The 22335-nt window shown below is 40.3% G+C and overlaps 1 protein-coding gene across 2 annotated transcripts in view; it reads right to left on the reverse strand.

The window, feature by feature from the left end:
• Positions 1-22335, reverse strand: part of Trpm (transient receptor potential cation channel, subfamily M) — an 819353-nt gene that overhangs the window by 148111 nt on the left and 648907 nt on the right. For both annotated transcript variants that reach the window (XM_067146725.2, XM_067146726.2), the window contains exon 11: positions 20107-20234. In XM_067146725.2, the coding sequence (XP_067002826.1) occupies positions 20107-20234 (128 nt within the window). The remainder of the gene's footprint in view (positions 1-20106; positions 20235-22335) is intronic.

The following is a 22335-nucleotide window of genomic DNA, read 5'->3' on the forward strand; positions in this document are numbered from 1 at the left end:
TGAAATAAAATGCGCCACATCTGACTGCTTACGTCCCTGCCTGCCCAAGAATGGTTAGCTCAAGAGTGTACTGATGTTTATGGCTGACTGGAGGCCATGTGTGATGGAAGCTGGCACGAAGGGAGAGTAGGGGAAGGCGGGGAAGAAGTGCGTAGAGGTTTGTTGCGAGGCTTGTTCAAATAGGAACTGTTGAGTAATGCCTCGAAAAGTACGTTCACAGTTTCTGAATTTTCATTTAAATTGTAAGCAGGATTGCATTTTTGGTCTAGATTAATAAAGATGTTTTCTACAACATTAAGTAAATTGCCCTTGTTATAAAAGTAGAGAATTTTTAAATCCTGCTCTATGGAGGTGAAGGAATGATTGGACTCCGTTATATGAGTGCTCATGGTGGAATATTTTTTTGTGTCTGGAGGCAATGACGTGTTCTTTACATCTAATTAATTAGATGTTGACGTGTTCTTTATATCATGTGTTCAATATCTTTTTTAATAGTATCAAATATTGTACCTGAGATTTTGTTATTTGCTTAACAAATTGTTTTTATTAAAATTTAACATTCGAAAAGAGAAAAAGAAAAAGAGGAAACAAATAAAACCGCCAATTTTAGAGTTTTAAATCAATGTTTCAATATTCGTATATCCACGCATTCATGCCCGCATCTTCTTTCACCTCTGTAAACCACGGTCTCCCCGTAACAAGTGCAGTTAAATGGGTACGGATAAAGCCCCTTTTGACGACTACTCATAGAAATCGATACCGAACTCTAAAAATTTTTTGGTTGCTGGAATTTTCCAAATTTTGTCAGGTTTTTCATCACCTTTCTGGTTGTCGTGAAGTTTTTGCACCCAGGTACCTGCGCAAGGAGGAATTGATTTATGAACTTCTAATTAGGAAGGTCCAGTCTGGTGGCACGGTTGCGACAGATATTGCCGAACTTAGAGTTTCCCATTTGTATCCCAGAGTTTGGAGAGAAGGACATTGATAAGGCTCTGTCCACTATCACAGACAATACCACCGAGCTAGCGTCTGTTGTAAGTTTCTTTGAAGTAAGTGACCCTTCCATTAATCAACTTAAGAGAGTTCAAGCTAGACTGTTTCATTTTTACAATAGGGCTAGGGACCTATTGTCTCTAAAATTGAAGGACGATAATGCTAAAGAAGCTAGCAACTTGGTCGAACACCTGTCTGACATGTCTAATAGGGTTAGTCAATTGTTGTCTGGGGCCGCTAGTACTAAAAGTGACCATGTCCAAACTGTCAACTTAACAACAGAAGAGGACTTTAGTAGGTCTGTTGAGAGTAGGAAATCGGTGGCTACTCAACAAACGTCTGCCCTATCGGAACAAGTGTCTGATCATTTAAAACAACTTCCACCTTTTTTCATGAGTAATGCTGTGTCAGAAACCGTTCAATCTCCAATGCCGTCACCTATTCTTTTGCCAGGGTTTAGCAGCTTGTCCCACCCCTTAGCCATGTTGCTTAAGGGCATCTCCAAATTTTCAATTAATTCAACTAATGAGGTGATATCCTTTTTAAGATTCCTAGTTGAATTTCAAGACCATGCTTTGGTTTTTGCTCTGTCTCATCCTCAAATTCTACAAATTATTTACCCATATTTTGTAGGTGTCCTCTCAGACAAAATTGTGAAAGCAATGGGTGACAGATGTTCTATTGAAGATTTCCATGCCCATCTTTTGGCTAACTTTAATCCAGCTAGAGCAATGTCCGATTTCTCTAAGAAATTCGTAGTCCAAACCAATGTCTCTTAATCTGCTGTTGCTGCTGTCCTTCAAGAAATGGAACTTGGAAGGTGGCCTATTGCCTATGCGTCTAGGACCTTATCGGCCCAAGAAGCCAAATACTCCATCTATGAATTGGAAGGACTTGCAGTCCTGTTTGCCTTGGAGAAGTTAGGCCTTTATCTGGAGCATGTAAAATTTGAATTAGAAACAGACAACCAAGCTTTTAGTGGGTTTTAGCTAGGCCTCATCGTACTGGACGTATCGCCTGTTGGGCTATCAGAATTTCAGCTTTTCAATTCAACGTGCGACATATTCGAGGATCAGAGAATGTAGTCACAGATGGATTAAGCCGCATGTTTTCTAGTGACACTGAGACCAATGAACAGGAGGACAGTTCTTCTCCTCCACCTTCTTGTGTTACAGCTATACTGACTGACACCCGCATGTTATTTCGTGACGCTGATAAATATCAGCGGAAAGATCCAGTGTTGGCTCCCATAATGGAAACCCTTTCTTCTGGGGAACATGTTGTCCCGTATATGCTGAGGAATGGGGTTCTGCACCGCCTTTCGAGGCACGATCACAAGATGAAAGTAATGGTTCCAGCTGTTCTTGTGCCCATGATCTTCAAATATTATCATGAGAACCCATTAGGGAGGCACTTAGGCATCTTCAAAACCAGAGAGAAGATCAGCATGTAAATGTTGCTTGTTTAGCAAGCCCACATTGTCGACTAAGCTGGCTATTATCATTGCATTAAGCATCCTGCCCCATGAAGCGTTTGTATATAGACTACGTCGGACCTTTCCCTCAATCGAAGGGGAATGGGATGATGGTGATGATGATGCTTGTTGTTTTAAGGGGCCTAACATCGAAGGTCATCGGCCCCTAAAGGGGAATGGGAATAAATTCATCCTTGTATGTGTAGATGGCTTCACTAGATTTTCATGGTTATTTCCGACTAAGCTGGCTACCGCTCAGTCTACCATTTCTTGCCTTAATACTATCTTTGCTTCTTTTGATCCTTGTCAATATATAGTTTCCAATAACGCTAAGGCATTTACATCTAATTTATTCCAAAAATTTTGTTCTGATTTGTCCATATCACAAGTAACTACTTCTGTTTATTACCCTCATCCATCTCTGGCTGAGCGTGCCAATCGTAATTTTCAATCTGTTTGATAGCTTTTCATCATTAAGATCAGTGTAGGTGGGCTACTTCTCTACACTGGCTATCTTTTGCTCTCAATTCGGCTGTTCATGAGTCCCACAAGTTCATTCCTGCCTCTCTCATGTTTAAGTTTGTTCCCAACATGCCGTTCTCTAATCTTTGGTCCATCAATGAGATACTACCAGAGACAATAGATCCCGATAATATCAGGGACCTGTGGAAGAAGGTTAAAAATAACCTTAACCCGCAAGTAGTCGCTAACCGAAATGTAACGTGAGTGGTCACGTGTGAGACTTTCTCGCACATTAAAATAAATATGATATTTCTCACAGTTTTGTGGGGCGTAAGGCTGAAATTTACTACTGAAATGAAACGCAAGTTCTACCTTCTATATTTTATTAATGGTTATGAATTTCATGTTTTTGGTCCGTATTGAACTGAGAATAATATATAAGTAATAATAATAACGTAAACGTTTCCACCTTTTCAATACTAAAATATATTCACAAAATTATAAATTACACGGTACTAGTTTCGACCCATCTAGGGGTCATCATTAGCTGTATTGGAGCAAAGATCACTTTTGGCGAAATCCTAAGAAATGTTATTTTAAAGAATAACAAGTGAAATGAGATGTTATTATGGTAATAGTTAATAATACAAGGAATATACATACTAAGAGGTTTTTAACAAAGAATAAAGTATAAATGGGGTGTTGTAAAAATTATAATCATGGAAATCAGTAAGTTCAATCCTACATTTAATCAAAGGTACTTTTCCAAGACAATTACACTTTCTCCCGCACCCTTCAGCCCCACCTTAAGCCCTCTTTCTAAGCCATATATAATTTTATATATGTCATTTCAATACAAGAACTTGCTGATTTCCATGATTATAATTTTTACAACACCCCATTTATACTTTATTCTTTGTTAAAAACCTCTTAGTATGTATATTCCTTGTATTATTAACTATTACCATAATAACATCTCATTTCACTTGTTATTCTTTAAAATAACATTTCTTAGGATTTCGCCAAAAGAGATCTTTGCTGCAATACGGCTGATGATGACCCCTAGATGGGTCGAAACTAGTACCGTGTAATTTATAATTTTGTGAATATAGTTTAGTATTGAAAAGGTGGAAATGTTTACGTTGTTATTATTATTACTTATATATTATATACACTGACTGACAGAGCAAATGCAACACCAAGAAGGAGTGGTCAGAACTTTATGCCAATTGCAGGGTAGACTGACGTCACTGAGGTATGCTCATGATGTGAAATGCGCCGCTGTGCTGCGCACGTAGGAAAGGATAAATGGGACACGGCGTTGGCGAATGGCCCACTTCGCACCGTGATTTCTCAGCCGACAGTCATTGTAGAACGTGTTGTCGTGTGCCACAGGACACGTGTATAGCTAAGAATGCCAGGCCGCCGTCAACGGAGGCATTTCCAGCAGACAGGCGACTTTACGAGGGGTATGGTGATCGGACTGAGAAGGGCAGGTTGGTCACTTCGTCAAATCGCAGCCGATACCCATAGGGATGTGTCCACGGTGCAGCGCCTGTGGCGAAGATGGTTGGCGCAGGGACATGTGGCACGTGCGAGGGGTCCAGGCGCAGCCCGAGTGACGTCAGCACGCGAGGATCGGCGCATCCACCGCCAAGCGGTGGCAGCCCCGCACGCCACGTCAACCGCCATTCTTCAGCATGTGCAAGACACCCTGGCTGTTCCAATATCGACCAGAACAATTTCCCGTCGATTGGTTGAAGGAGACCTGCACTCCCGGCGTCCGCTCAGAAGACTACCATTGACTCCACAGCATAGACGTGCACGCCTGGCATGGTGCCGGGCTAGAGCGACTTGGATGAGGGAATGGCGGAACGTCGTGTTCTCCGATGAGCCACGCTTCTGTTCTGTCAGTGATAGTCACCGCAGACGAGTGTGGCGTCGGCGTGGAGAAAGGTCAAATCCAGCAGTAACTGTGGAGCGCCCTACCGCTAGACAACGCGGCATCATGGTTTGGGGCGCTATTGCGTATGATTCCACGTCACCTCTAGTGCGTATTCAAGGCACGTTAAATGCCCACCGCTACGTGCAGCATGTGCTGCGGCCGGTGGCACTCCCATACCTTCAGGGGCTGCCCAACGCTCTGTTTCAGCAGGATAATGCCCGCCCACACACTGCTCGCATCACCCAACAGGCTCTACGAGGTGTACAGATGCTTCCGTGGCCAGCGTACTCTCCGGACCTCTCACCAATCGAACACGTGTGGGATCTCATTGGACGCCGTTTGCAAACTCTGCCCCAGCCTCGTACGGACGACCAACTGTGGCAAATGGTTGACAGAGAATGGAGAACCATCCCTCAGGACACCATCCGCACTCTTATTGACTCTGTACCTCGACGTGTTTCTGCGTTCATCGCCGCTCGCGGTGATCCTACATCCTACTGAGTCGATGCCGTGCGCATTGTGTAACCTGCATATCGGTTTGAAATAAACATCAATTATTCGTCCGTGCCGACTCTGTTTTTTCCCCAACTTTCATCCCTTTCGAACCACTCCTCTTTGGTGTTGCATTGTCACTGTCAGTCAGTGTATTTTACATAAAAATGAAATAAAAAATGAAATAGCGTATGGCTTTCAGTGCCAGGAGTGTCCGAGGACAAGTTCAGCTCGGCAGCTGCAGGTCTTTTTATTTGACATTCGTAGGCGACCTGCGCATTGTGATGAGGATGAAATGATGATGAAGACGACACATACAGTGAAATTAACCAATTATGGTTAAAATTCCCGACCCTGCCGGGAATCGAACTCGGGGCCCCTGTGACCAAAGGCCAGCACGCTAACCATTTAGCCATGAAGCTGGACATAAAAATGAAATGATTAGCTGTTTATTAAAGACACAAATTACTACTTAAAATAACATATGCTATGTAGATAAAAATAACTTCCATCCTGAAGTTGTAAAAAATAAAATCACACACATGCATTATATCTTGTAATATTTATGTAAAAAGCAAGGTTTCTGAACACAATAACATTTTCAAAAACAAGAAGTGCTCATAACACAAATACTAATGCGTACAACAGGAGTAAGTTTCGCGCTCCACTTCAACATAACACCAATGTCATTAGTTGTGCGATGAGAGAAACTCTCACGTAGCGCTCACAGACACATAGGAACCTTCGTTCTGACTAGGGGAGGGGGTGATTATCCTTCAAATGTGAATCGCTCTACTCATGACAGTTATAAATTCAGCTGGAAGAGGGAACAGTCACATCCCTTTCATCACTGTGAAGTAATATCACAATACAAAATAATGTGAGAGAAAATCTCATATAGCGACCACTCGCGGGTTAAGGCCTCTCATGAAAAAGATAAGGAGAGATAAGATTGTGGACGGCAATGCGGTTGAGGCAGATCTAAACTACACCCCCTGAATTTACATGAACACCAAATACATATCAAAGACAGCAACATCCTGCACAGGGAAAAGATAGAGAGATGGGCTAGTAAAGGCACTACAACCACAGCAATGATGAGAACATTGATAAACAACTGGCTAGGGGAGAGTTACTTCCAGAAACTGAGGGATTCAACCAGGCAATCCCAGATAAAGTGATCTCAACAAAGAATTATAGGAAACACATCCTTAAAGATCCTACTACTAAGAATGATGAATGCAGGAAATCCAACAGCAGCCCACAAACCGTTGAGCACATCAGCAACTGCAGATTGCTAGTGCCAACATTGTACACTGACATACGTAATGATGTAACCAAAGTTATACATCAAGAAATTGCCCTGACCCGATCTTTGTTCCAGAACAGAGCGCCTTACTACAAATACTCCCCGCTAAGTGCACTGGAAAATTAAAATTTTAAACTATGCTGGGACCGAATGATACAAACAGATAAAACAACTCTGCACAATAGATCACTATCCTGCACGACCATAATATGAAACAGAAATACAGGGAGAAGGTCAATAAATGTACTCCTCTGGCTACGGAAGTAGCAAGGGTCTGGAAACAAGACAGAGTGACAACTCTTCCTTTCCTCCTTTCTCCCACTGGACTCACACCAAAATCATTTCCAGAAAAATAATGAAATTACAACTCCCCATCTTTACTCATAAGGTGGTACAAAAGGCTGCAATTTTGAAGACCTGCAACGTCGTCAGAACATCGCTGAATGCCTTTCAGCGTTCAGTCTGCAAGCCTCTGTGAATTTACTAAACGTCGCCACAATCCTCTATTAGCAACGAGGGCTGTGGCCTCATTTAGTTCTATTCCTCTTATCTTTAAATCGTTAGAAACTGAGTCTAACCATCGTCGTCTTGGTCTCCCTCTACTTCTTTTACCCTCCATAACAGAGTCCATTATTCTCCTAGGTAACCTATCCTCCTCCATTCGCCTCACATGAACCCACAACCGAAGCTGGTTTATGCGTACAGCTTCATCCATCGAGTTCATTTCTAAATATTAGCCTTTATCTTCTCATTCTGAGTACTCTCTTGCAATTGATCCCACCTGTTTATACCAGCAATCATTCTCGCTACTTTCATGTCTGTTACATCTAACTTATGAATAAGATATCCTGAGTCCACCCAGCTTTCGCTCCCGTAAAGCAAAGTCAGTCTGAAAAGAGACCGATGTAAAGATAGTTTCGTCTGGGAGCTGACTTCCTTCTTACAGAATACTGTTGATTGCAAATTTGAACTCACTACATTAGCTTCACTACACCTTGATTCAATCTCTCTCACTATATTACCATCCTGGGAGAACACACAACCTAAATACTTGAAATTATCGACCTATTCTAACTTTGTATCACCAATCTGTCATTCAATTCTGTTGAATTTCTTACCTACTGACATCAATTTAGTCTTCGAGAGGCTAATTTTCATACCATACTCATTGCGCCTATTTTCAAATTCCAAGATATTAGACTGTAGGCTTTCAGCACAATCTGCCATTAAGACCAAATCGTCAGCATAGGCCAGACTGCTTACTACATCTCCACCTAACTGAATCCCTCCCTGCCATTTTATACCTTTCAGCAGATGATCCAGGTAAACTACGAACAGCAAAGGTGAAAGATTATAGCCTTGTCTAACCCCTGTAACTACCCTGAACCAAGAACTCATTCTACCATCAATTCTCACTGAAGGCCAATTGTAAACATAAATACTTTTGATTGATTTTAATAATCTACCTTTAATTCCACAGTCCCCCAGTATAGCGAACATCTTTTCCCTTGGTACCCTGTCATATGCTTTCTCCAGATCTACGAAACATAAACACAACTGCCTATTCCTCTCGTAGCAATTTTCATTTACCTGGCGGAAACTGAAACTCTGATCCTGACAGCCTCTCTGTGGTCTGAATCCACACTGGTTTTCATCCAACTTCCGCTCAACTACTGATCGCACCCTCCTTTCCAAGATTCCAGAGAATACTTTGCCTGGTATACTAATCAATGAGATACCTCGATAGTTGTTGCAATCCTTCCTGTTCCCTTGCTGATAGATAGGTGCAATACTGCTTTTGTGCAATCTGAAGGTACCTTACCAACACCCCATGCTAATCTTACTACTTTATGAAGCCATTTCATCCCTGCCCTCCCACCATACTTCACCATTTCAGGTCTAATTTCATCTATTCCTGCTGCTTTATGACAATGGAGTTTATTTACCATCCATTCCACTTCCTCAAGCGTAATTTCACCAACATCTTTATTTTCCCCTCCCCATGAGCTTGGCTGTTTGCACCACCACCAGGAAGATTTCCTTTTACGTTGAGAAGAAGTTCAAAATATTCCCTCTACCTCTCCAGTGATTCCCTGGGATCTATTATGAGTTCACCTGAATTACTCTAAACACTGTTCATTTCCTTTTTCCCTCCCTTCTTAAGATTCTTTATTACTGTCCAGAACGGATTCCCTGCTGCTTGACCTAGCCTTTCCAGGTTATTACCAAAATCTTCCCATGACTTCTTTTTGGATTCAACAACTATTTGTTTTGCTCTGTTTCTTTCATCTACGTACAAATCCCTGTCTACCTCGGCCCTTGTTTGGAGCCATTTCTGATAAGCCTTCTTTTTACGTTTACAAGCTGCTCTCACTTCATCATTCCACCAAGATGTTTGCCTTTTCCCATCTTTACACACAGTTGTTGCTAGGCATTCCTTTGCTGTTTCTACTACAGCATCCCTGTATGCCACCCATTCTCTTTCTATATCCTGAACCTCCTTACTGTCTACTGTTCGAAACTTCTCACTAATCATATCCATGTACTTCTGTCTAATTTCCTCATCCTGGAGATTTTCTACCCTTATTCGTTTGCAGACAGATTTTACTTTCTCTACCCTAGGCCTAGAGATACTTAGTTCACTACAGATCAGATAGTGGTCTGTATCATCAAAAAATCCCTGGAAAACTCGTACATTCCTAACAGATTTCCTGAATTTGAAGTCCATTAAGATATAGTCTATTATGGATCTGGTACCCCTAGCCTCCCATGTAGCCTTATGCTTGAAGAATATATTCGTAACTGCTAAACCCATACTAGCACAGAAGTCCAGCAAACGGTTCCCATTCCTATTAGCTTCTGTATCTTCCCCACATATACCAATCACCCTTTCATATCCTTCAGTTCTATTTCCAACTCTCGCATTGAAATCGCCCATTAGCACTATTCTATCCTTGCTGTTGACCCTGACCATGATGTCAATCAATGCTTCATAAAACTTGTCAACTTCATCCTCATCTGCACCCTCACATGGTGAATACACGGAGACAATTCTAGTCCTAATTCCTCCAACTGCCAAATCTACCCACATCATTCGCTCATTTATATGCCTAACAGAAACTATATTGCGTGCAATGGTATTCCTCATGAACAGCCCAACAATGCACTCTGCCCTTCCCTTTCTAACACCCATCAAGTACACTTTATAATCTCCTATCTCTTCCTCGTTATCTCCCCTTAGCCAAATATCAATTACTCCTAGCACACCCAGATGCATCCTCTTTGCTGACTCAGCCAGTTCTACTTCCTTTCTTCCATAAGCCCCATTAATATTGGTAACTCCCCATCGCATTCCATTTCATTTGCCAAGTAGTTTCCAAGGAGTCCCTTGCCTGTCAAAGGGGAGTGGGACTTCGTTACTCCCATAGGTCCGAGGCTTGCTTAAAATATTCTGTGCTTGGTAAATTCATGAAACAGGATGCTACCCTACTTACACATAGTCCAAGTGAGGATCTCTCCCCAAACGGGTTTTGGAAATTATTATTATTATTGTACCAACCCTGTTCATTTAAAGTGAGCACCTTTTAGAAGGCCATCTGTAACATGTACTTCAAGCTGTGTAGTAGAAGAAGTTTGAACGTTTATCTTCAGATGTCTCTACTGTTGACTTATGACCCCCCTCTGGTGGGAAGATAACCATTTAAGTACAAAGAAATTTGTAATTTTGAGGTTTTCAGAGCTGAAAAGTTGTAAATTCTTTTTTGTGTTCTTAGTTTATTAGCACTGCTATCCCTTCCTTCGTCTTCTAAATTTTCAACCAATCAGGAATTTTGTACATTTATTAAATCAACCAATAGGATTTGTGGGTGGGTTCAGGGCTTTGGCCCAGAGAATTCTAGAACCTTCCTCTCTGCTATACAAGCTGCAACATTTTGGGCCATGTTGTCTTTCGATCGTTCCAGTCAAGAGGTTTAGAGTGTGTTAGCAGAGGAGGCAGGGGCTTGCCTTGTCCATCTCTGGAAGGCCTACCAGCTCAAGGTAATTGCAGATTTCTTTTAATCATGTAATAGTTTCAGAAAGCTGACTTGAAGGGAAGGTTTCAAAATTTTATCTTAATGGAAAACTCAGTCTTTCAATGTAAACTTTCAAACAAGTCTAAAGACTTTGTTCTAAGGGAATAATGAGTGTGAACTGTCTTTTCATTCTCATTCAACTTGGTATTGACGTTGGTATAATTTTGTAAACTAAAATTCATCTCTTCCTTTTGTAATTTATTCACTATCTAGCCACAATAATTCTGTAAACTTTAAAATTCATCTTTTCCTTTTGTAATTTAAAAATTTCTCTCCATCTAGTCACCTATGATTTTGTAAACTTTAAAATTCATCTCTTCCTTTTGTAATTTAAAAATTTCTCTCCATCTAGTTACCTCTGTAGTGCAGGCTTAGCCTCTGAAACTTCGGGCCATAAGCTCACATAAGGTTTTAAGAATTTTCAAGAGAATTCTCAAAGGAGTGCAAGTGCTCACCTCCTAGCATTTTGGTTAATGGCTGATATACCAAATCATTTCTTGTTTCACTACGGCAAGTAGAATGTGACTTAGACTGTTGAGCAAGTAACACAGTGAAAACTGTTTGTATTTGATCTCATGTAAACATTTACATTGTAATCAGTTTGGAGAGTAGTCTCCTGCCTGATTGTGCTAGGCTTTTCTATTATCGTTACTTGAGCTCACGAGCTAACCTTTATCAATCCAGTTGTTATTTGTTATTGTTTAAAAAAGTTTCAAACCTGAAAAGAGAGAAAAACAAACAAGGAAAGAAATAAAATTTCAAATTTTAAATTAAGATTTGATCTTTTCTCTGTCCACCTCTATGCTCCACGGTATCCCCATAACAACAATAATAGTTATGTTCGATCATAAAATTAAAATGATGCACTGCCAAACAAAAGATCATAACTCTCATTTACACTAAAAATAAAGAATATCTTCAATGTTCATCAAATTTCAACAGCTCCTTGGAAAAGGATACCGTATTTGTATTCCTCAGTAATCTGGGGATGAACGAATTGGTTCACTTCAGTTCAGAAATTTGTCACTAAGTAGTTCTTACCAGTTCACATTCACATTGGCCCATTCAATTAAAATTTCTATGACATCATGACCTATGAATGGCAATACTGTTACTAAAACTGAGAATAATATGTACAATACAGAACACCACTTGAATCTAAAATAAGAATGAGATGAGGAACATTTTTACGATTCTCTCAATGAAGGAAATTTATCCCCAAAACACAAATACATATTTACAAAGTTCAAATTCCAGTAGACAGAATGTTGAAAGCCACACCCTCTTGTATTACATTTTGTGAGCACCACTTTGCGGATCACTGTTGTAGATCAACTAATATAGCTTTGTGAAATAATTCCCGTTTTCTAAATCAGAAACAGGAGAGCATATTCTTGAAGTCCCATGTTCCAAACACATGCCAGGAATTGCCACATCCCAACTATACATTTAAGTGAGAAATGTGCCAATGCTGCCATTGTTGTACATGCACTATTGTCCAAAGTCACCAAAGAAGAAGAAGAAGAAGAAGAAGAAGAAGAAGAAGAAGAAGAAGTTGGAATCAGACAGAAAGAACTAAAATTCGTTAAAACAATACTTCATAAATATGAAGCTTCCACATTATGTTAAATTATCTAGTTCTTCCTCCGTGTTCAATCGTGTTGTATAAAACTTGCCAATGTTTTGCAGTATTCTTTGTCAAGGCACCTGATCTATCTCTACTCAATCCAAGATAAATATTCTCCGAGGCAGCTAAAATAAACAACCAAAGTGGTTGATGTCCCTCACGTTAAATTGTCTCCCCTTGCTCCGGCTGTTGTGAGCCCACGGTGGGGCATCTTGAAACATCTGGAATATACAGGGTGCACTAACCTATATTAAATTAAATTAAAAGCTCAAACAGACATGATACAAAAGTACATTCATTATTTACTTATTTCTACTTACATCTTAGGAATCTAAAAATTCGTATGTGTCCCTCCATGGTCTCTGCACAGCTGAATATGCCGCCATGTTCTGATGCTTATATTAAGCAACATCCTTACGGTCACTGTCTGGAAAACTTGGCACACTGCATTTTTCAGATCATCAATTCCACCTGTTCCTTGATGTAACTCCAGAGTGCGTTATAGGGTGTTGTTAGATCAGGGCTCCTTGGTGGCCATGGAAGAGGAGCTGGATCAGTGCCTGATCCTCGAGGGATCCAGCAATTCCCAAAGACTGCGTTGAGATGTTGTCGAACAGCCACTGCGAAGTGAGCTGGCGCCCCATCGTGTTCAAACCAAACAATGTCTAAGATACCTGCATTTTGCATCTGTGGGATGAGCCAGTCATTAATCACCTGGAGGTAACTGTTCTGGTTTTTTTAATTTTTTATTTCGTGTGGCTATATCTAGCCGAGTGCAGCCCTTGTAAGGCAGACCCTCCGATGAGGGTGGGCGGCATATGCGATGTGTAGATAACTGCATGTCATTGTGGTGGAGAATAGTGTTATGTGTGGTGTTGGGGACAGCACAAACACCCAGCCCCCAGACCACTGGAATTAACCAATGAAGGTTAAAATCCCCGACCCGGCCAGGAATCGAACCCGGGACCCTCTGAACGGAGGGCCAGTACGCTGACCATTCAGCCAATGAGTCAGACAACTGTTCTGACAAACAGAACAATCAAACAGACATGGGCCAAACAGGTGCGCTTGTGTCATTCCGGCCCAGATCATGACTGTCATTCCGGCCCAGATCATGACGTGAGGTGGCTTTCGCTCCACTTCTTGAAAAATATGTGGACTTTCTTTTCACCCAAAGTAAACACTGCGATTACGGGAACTGCAATGAATCGCACATTCATCAGTGAACATGACTTCTGCCTTCTGAGCCACTGTTTGGAATTGTTGCAGCATCCGACCACAAGCATCAACACGTCTCTCCAAATCATTTTCTGATAATTTACTGACACTCAATGGACACCAACACTGCATTTTCAGACCCACTTTGATATGTTTCCTCATGGTATCCCCAACTCTGAAGCATGTTTCTGCATGGAGATTGATTGATAGATTTTTCCACGTTAGCATAAAGTTCCAGTCTGGTGGATGCTCTTCCACTTCTTGGCACATTGCCAATACCACGCTGACATCTTCTTTGTTGATGCTGCATTCACAAGCCCTGCAACAAAATCATCCCTCACATTTTAAATTTATTTGCCACTAATTTTACGCTCACAAATCCACACAGCAGGCAGCAAACGTTCCTCAATCATGTAATTACTTATATCAGCCATTCTTTCAATATCCTGGCACCAACTGCCATCAACAATCGAAGTTGATAACAACAGTATAAGTGATGAGTAGGAGTGTGCGCACTCTGTACGCCTCACTTGGCAGCCAGCTAGGAGTTACCAGTACTGTTCCACAACATGGGGATTCATGCTGTGACCTGTGTACAACAGACATCAAAGAATTGCTGATTTTGTAGCCATCCTGTAAATTCATATTGTTTAGGTGTTTCTTTATTGTAGCCTCTCAGATTTGTCTTTGGAAATTCCATTGAATAGCTGCTAAAATCTTGGTTTTTTCGAATGTAATTTGGTGTCCTGTTTCGCAGAATGCTCAGCTACATCTGAAATTTCCCTGCATTGGTTCTTAGTGTGACAGAAATTAGATGCTTCGTTTAACCTACGTAGCAGGTACCACATCTACACTCAATTCTACTGTGTCTTTAACTAGTGGCAGATAACGAGTTAACTTCCAGTGTAGTTTCAAGCTTGTCTGTTGTGTTTCTGATATATGGAAGTATCACTACGTTCAGACGGGCCTGATCCTCCTTCCGTGTTCTTGTCTACAGTGGCCTTTGCTTTACTTATTTACACAACAGACAGTTCATTCCTGCAAAACAGGGCAAAAAAATTCATTTGACAGAACCAAGATTTTAGCAGCTATTCCCTGGAATCTTGAAAGAAAAATTTGAGAGGCTATAGAAATCAAGAAACATCCCCGACAATACGAATCCAGAGGAAGGCTATAAAGTCAGCAATTCTTAGAGAACTATTATCCACAGATTACAATATTTAGGACAGAGAAGGAAAATTCAGGATGACCCCCCAAGCTATGCAACAGTACTAGAAACACTAGTAACTAACTGTCAAGTAAGAAGTACTGTACATTCCAGGTGTTTCAAGATGCTTGCGACAGCCAGAGAGAGGAGACTACATATTTAAGGAGAGGCACAGCAACCGCATTCATAGCTTATGTTAGCTGCCTAGGGAGACTGTTTACCTTGGATTGAGTAGATATATATCATCCACCTTGACATAGAATATTGCAATGTATTCTAAACACAGGCAAGCTGTAAGTAAGGTGCATAGAATGACACAGTTCAACCAGGATGACCACTTCATAAATAATAACTAAATCAAGTCATTGTAAACATTGCTTGCAAATTATTCATTCACCTCTTCTTCTTCTGAAACTTAGAATTTTCCTGCAGGTTCAGGGTCCATTATTCAGATTGATGAGAGCCATTTCACACAGTTACACATATTGTTCGGTTTGGGCTGAATGATCTTCATGTGGGTGACTACAGTGTCTTCCCACCGTTGTCTCGGCTTTCTGCAGAGACGCTTGCCGTAGACAGTGAGGTACCAGTTGCTGCTCTCAGCACATGACTACATTTCCTCTTGAACTGGAGAATTTCCCATCTTCTGTCAGATCGTGCTGTTGGTTACATGATCAAGGAGATATCAGCTAAACATCGCACCTCTGTGGGTGGAGGCTGTAGAATACAACTCGGTTGGTGACGGTGGGTCACTTAGCTGAGTCTGGCACTGCTTCCACATACTTGTTTCAGGCTTCTCATTTTAATCTATCCTATCCGACCTTCCTTGGTCAACTCTCATTCCCTGGGGTCTTGTTTGTGACCTTTCCATTTCTCTTGCTGATACCTTCGTTCATCAAAGTGTTGGACCTCTTCCTTTTTCCTACGATTAGTGTTAAGTGACCAATTGTACTTCCTCCTAAAACAATAACCACTACCACCCCTACCTCTATTATATGTAGAGTATTCTTCTTCATACATTCCTTTTTCCAGATTCTCTCTGATTAGGGCAGTGTAGAAAAGAGTACAGAGTACTTTTGTTGATCGGTCATCTCAATACCACCGACGCACCACAGTGCAATGGATCTTCTTATGTCGCAGTGACATACAGTAGATAGGTCTTACAGCAACCTTAGACCAAACTCCAAGAAAACTGTTTTCTACCTTCCACTTGCGGGATAGAAGTGTTGGGTACAAACCAACCATACCATTCAGAGGAGAGAATCTACAGTTTTGTAGTAACCCAAAATACCTGGGAGTCAGCCTGGACAGGTCCTTGACCTACAAGAATCACCTTCATAATGTGTCAGCCAAGATCAAGACCAGAAATAACATCCTCCAAAAGCTGGCAGGTACATCCTGGGGTGCTAATGCTCAAGTCCTGAGATCCACTGCTCTTGCACTCTCTTATTCCGTCGCTGCTCTACCTGGCTTAACAGTGCTCACACTGGATTAGTAGACACCCAGCTGAACCAAGCAATACGTATCATTACAGGATGCATCCGACCAACCAACACACACTGGCTTCCCACCCTAAGCCACATACCACCTCCATCCCTAAGAAGATCACAGTCACTGCTTAACTTGTGGAAGAAAATTGAAAACAATCCTCTCCTCCCTATTCATTCTGACATAGGAGCTTACCCAGCTAAACGACTGAAATCCAGACACCCTTCCTGGCATACTGCAATGAATTTACAGGACATCTCCTTTAATGTATCGGACGCCTGGAAAGAACAGTGGCAACAGCAATCCTCATTACCACATCAACACATCATCACATCATTGGGAACCCATGCAAATGCCCAGATGGTTTTTCTCTTCCCAGACAGCAGTGGAGGCTGCTAAATCGAATTAGAACCGGCCAAGGTAGATGTGGAGCCACTCTCTTCAAATGGGGATGGAAGACATCACCACAATGTGACTGCGGACAAGGGGAGCAGACAATGGATCACATTGCATTTGAGTGTCCTTTGCGTGGTTACAGAGGCTCTATAGAGGACTTAAACTGTGTCTCAAATGAAGCTCTTCTCTGGCTATTAAATTTTGACATGGAACTTTAGTTATGAACTTGAGATGGTAATTGTATATATTGTATATAATATTGTATTCATCATACGCTAAATAAATAAATAACAGCAACGATGGGATAAGAAAGGGCTAGGAATGGTAAGGAAGTGGCCGTGACCTTAATCGAGATACAGTTGCAGCATTTGCCTGGTGTGAAAATGGGAAACCACGGAAAACCATCTTCCTGGCTGCCCGCAGTGGGGCTTGAACCCACTATCTCCCGAATGCAAGTCGCCTTTCACTTGATCTGAGGTGGATCAACATATAAGTACTCCTGTGATTCTTTTCCATCTAAGACGTGCTGCACTAACTCTTGCAAGTACTTCAATCAATCAATCAATCAATCAATCAATCAATCAATCAATCAATCAATCAATCAATCAATCAATCAATCAATCAATCAATCAATCAATCAATCAATCAATCAATCAATCAATCAATCAATCAATCAATCAATCAATCAATCAATCAATCAATCAATCAATCAATCAATCAATCAATCAATCAATCAATCAATCAATCAATCAATCAATCAATCAATCAATCAATCAATCAATCAATCAATCAATCAATCAATCAATCAATCAATCAATCAATCAATCAATCAATCAATCAATCAATCAATCAATCAATCAATCAATCAATCAATCAATCAATCAATCAATCAATCAATCAATCAATCAATCAATCAATCAATCAATCAATCAATCAATCAATCAATCAATCAATCAATCAATCAATCAATCAATCAATCAATCAATCAATCAATCAATCAATCAATCAATCAATCAATCAATCAATCAATCAATCAATCAATCAATCAATCAATCAATCAATCAATCAATCAATCAATCAATCAATCAATCAATCAATCAATCAATCAATCAATCAATCAATCAATCAATCAATCAATCAATCAATCAATCAATCAATCAATCAATCAATCAATCAATCAATCAATCAATCAATCAATCAATCAATCAATCAATCAATCAATCAATCAATCAATCAATCAATCAATCAATCAATCAATCAATCAATCAATCAATCAATCAATCAATCAATCAATCAATCAATCAATCAATCAATCAATCAATCAATCAATCAATCAATCAATCAATCAATCAATCAATCAATCAATCAATCAATCAATCAATCAATCAATCAATCAATCAATCAATCAATCAATCAATCAATCAATCAATCAATCAATCAATCAATCAATCAATCAATCAATCAATCAATCAATCAATCAATCAATCAATCAATCAATCAATCAATCAATCAATCAATCAATCAATCAATCAATCAATCAATCAATCAATCAATCAATCAATCAATCCTGATCTGTATTTAGGGCAGTTGCCCAGGTGGCAGATTCCCTATCTGTTGTTTTCCTAGCCCTTTCTTAAATGATTGCAAAGAAGTTGGAATATATATTGAACATTTCCCTTGGTACGTTATTCCACTCCCTAACTCCCCTTCCTATAAACAAATATTTGCCCCAATTTGTCCTCTTGAATACCAACTCTATCTTCATATTGTGATCTTTCCTACTTAACCCTCAACTGCAGTCATCAATAATTCCCACACAACTACAGTTGTGCATTGGAAGGTGGGTAAAATATGTAAAAATCATCATCCAACACAATTTTTTGTACATATTTATTCCTTAATAAACCATAAAGTACATCATATTTACAAAATTTAGTTTCATCATTGTGAAAGTAATCAATTAATATTACACTCAAAATCTGCATAAAAGTTTGTATACGCCAACACAAATAATTATAACTGAAGGCATTTCCTTCCTGAAAACTTGAACATAGAAATTTAATGTTATACAGGACTCATTGATGTTAAAATTGATAAGTGTTCTCTATAATAAATTACACAGAAAATATCTGCACTACTCAAATTGACCATATTCGATGTCACATTACACGCAGTGTGGACATATCTTATTCGAACTTTACACTTGCGACAGAAGTAGCTTGTTTCTTTCGCCTGTTTGATGGACAAATTTGACATGTTCTCCTTGTATCCCTCCTGGCCTAGGTCTTCATGCAGATGTACTTTGGCTCCCACAACTCGACCGACAGAAAATCGCAGTTCTTATTGAAGGCATATGTCCATTATTCTTTTGTGCTGTGTAGATTCAATCAGTTGTTTTGCGAGAATTTTTCTGCTAAGAACAGTTCTTCTCTTGAAGGACTGGTGAACAATATTTGCGCTGATAACCCTCTTATGAAGGACACAAACATGGGCCAGTGCTGTGTACAGCAGCTTGAAAATTATTTGGCACTCTCATCATCTCCAGTATCGTTCGACTTGTTGGCTGAATGGTCAGCGTACTGCCCTTTGGATCAGAGGGTCTTAGGTTCGATTCGCAGCAAGGTCGGGGATTTTAATTGCTTCTGATTAATTCTTCTGGCTGTTTGTGTGTGTCCCAACACTCTCCTCTTGATATTCAGACAACACACCAGACTACTAACCACCACAGAAACACGCAATAGTGATTACATCCCTCCATATTGGGTTGGCGTCAGGAAGGGCATCCGGCCATAAAACAGCGCCAAATCAAATGTGCGATGCAGTTCCCAGCCGCGACTCCACAGATATGTGAAAAGCGGTAGAAAAAGAAGAAGGAGACCATCTCTCGTATCGACATTACCTTTTATGTTATTATAGCGGGCTATAATTGAAGATTTTTCCGTTTCCATGTCGTCTTCTCTGTCATCAACAGATACAGAAAACAAACAAACACAATGAATGCAAAAAATGCTCAGTCTGTCACTGGCTTACACGCACTCAGTTGTGCGGTCCCCCTTACATCACTTCAACAATACGAGATACAACAAGGAGGAAGCCAATGAGATGTGCAGATCTGCAAGGCCGATAGTGTTCCTAGAATTAGAGGTGTGAAAAGGAGTGTGGTCCCTGGGACTCCACAACCGTAGTTAAGGGTTAATAACAGAGGCAGATTATTTTCACTAGGTCAAAATTATACATACAGTCATGTCTTCTTCCATATTACTCTTTCTTGTCTATCTATCAGTTACAAGAAAGATTCAACACAAGTTAGAATAGAGGAAGTGAGAGAGAAGGACAGATACAGTGCACTCCCCAGAAAAACAAAACTAGTGAGCTAGGAAGAAGGGAATACACATACAGACAAAGTGAATTGGCAAGGCAACCTGTAAGCTCCTCCCATCAGCTTATTGATGACCAGCCCAATGTCGTGCAGCGTGTAAATGTAGCCTCGAGGAATGTGGGGTCGCACGTCACGTAGGATGTATGTCAATGTATTTGCAGGACCATTTTTCTGTAACACAGTGACAGGTTAAGGTTTAATAACAAACAAGAATGTATTTGAAACAATACACTCTGGAAACATGTACAGTAAATCACTGGTTGGAGTGGTGTACAGAGGGTAAAACACAACATGTTGAGCACAATCTGAAATACTCATGGGTCGAGTCTAGTTGCAATGCGGTCGAGATGACTGCCAGCAAGCCGGGAGTAAGAAAGCTATGGCTAATAACAGGTATAAGTGCCCTGTCCCCCTGACCTAAACCCCTGTGATTATCCTCTCTGAGGTTCAATAAAATATCAAGTATACATGGCAAATCCACACATCTTAGAGTTTGGGTTGGAGCAAACTGATTGCAATAAAACTTGGTAAAACAGAACACTGCTGCTTGTAGGTTGTCTGCACCCAGACACAATGACTGATTCTGAACTTTGTTTGTACAGCATTCACATTTGACAAAGATTTCACACTACATAATAGCACAGTCTAATATATACAGTCGTGAAGCTCTAATAAGAGGAAGGTTCATCCACTTGACAGCTGGAGCGACACTAGCACCTCTGGCGGCAAGGTAGAGGCAACTTGCTAGTGGACAACAGGGAACGAATTACCACTACAGTCTAAAATGGTCATAACTTCTGAACCATTCATGCATATAACATCTTGACAAGGTTATCGTAATCCTTATGAAATAGTGGAGGAGGTCAAACAATTTATTTCGATGAGGAGTTCGAGGATAATATTGAAATATTTATTTAATCTTAAGGAGTTATGTTCTTTTATCACGGACTAAAACATAAAATCGCAACTAGAGGGCAACCGGTTCGAAATAGGTATATACCATCGTGGACTTTTTTGTAGAGGTTTTTATGTTCTACAATCTGTATGCTTATACTTGGGGTCTATCGTTGACAGTTCAGGCAGCATAAGCCAAGAAAGCAAGTGACCGACCATGGTAGGAGTGCTGGACTTCTTAGCCCAACTTGGCAGGTTCAATGTCGGTCGGTCACTTGCTTTCTTGGCTTACGCTGCCTGAACCGACAACGATAGACCCCAAGTGTAAGCGTACAAATTGTAGAGCATAGAAACCTCTACAAAAAATTCTGCGGTGATATATACCTATTTCAAACCGGTTGCCCTCTAAAAATTGATTTTATGTTATAGTCAGCGGTAAAGAAAAATAACTCCTTAAGATTAAATAAATATTTCGATATTATCCTCGAACTCTTCATCAAAATAAATTGTTTGACCTCCTCCACTATTTCACAAGGATTACAATAACATTGTCAGGACATTATTTGCATGAATGGTTCAGAAGTTATGACCATTTTAGACTGTAGTGGTAATTAATTCCCTGTTGTCTGCTTGAAAGTTGCCTCTACCTCGCCGCATGGAGCGCTGTAGTTACCTCGGATGAAAAATATCATCAGAGCTTCGCGACTGTATATATTAGACTGCACAAGTGGCAAAAATACTGGAAAGGATATTAGAGAGGAGAAGGAAAAGAAAGGTACAAGAAGAGTTGCAAGAGGAACAGTGTGGCTTTAGAAATGGAAGATCTACAGTGGAGCCAATCTTCAGCATGAGGCAATTAATGGAAAAGAAGAGGGAATAGGGAAAAGATCTGGTCATAGCATTCATAGATCTAACAAGGTGTTCACAGGGAGAAGGTTTGGGAAACTATGGTCAAAACGACACTGAGTACACAAACTGTAGAAATGGTGCAAGCAATGTACAACAAGTGCATTATCCACATACAGACTTCAGTTGGGAAGATGAAATGGTTTAGAAATTAAGCTGGACTAAGACAGGGAAGTGTTTCTAATGGTTATGGATGAAATTGTAAAGTAGACAAAGGAAGCAGGGAGAAGAAGTTATTACTATTTGCAGATGATATTGTGGTGTGGGTAACGAAGTTACAAGAATAACTTGATGCACTGAATGAGAAAACTGAAGAGTATGGTATGAAAATAGTGCATAGAAAAGCATGACAATAGATGAGAAAGACAAGGGAAAAGCAATGTGAAATTGGTGGTCAAAGCCTTGAAATTGTGGACAGTTTCAAATACCTAGGGAGTGAATTAATGCAGAATATAAGGCTGGACATACAAAT

This window comes from Anabrus simplex, chromosome 5 (assembly GCF_040414725.1).
Source record: "Anabrus simplex isolate iqAnaSimp1 chromosome 5, ASM4041472v1, whole genome shotgun sequence".
Classification (NCBI taxonomy): domain Eukaryota; kingdom Metazoa; phylum Arthropoda; class Insecta; order Orthoptera; family Tettigoniidae; genus Anabrus; species Anabrus simplex.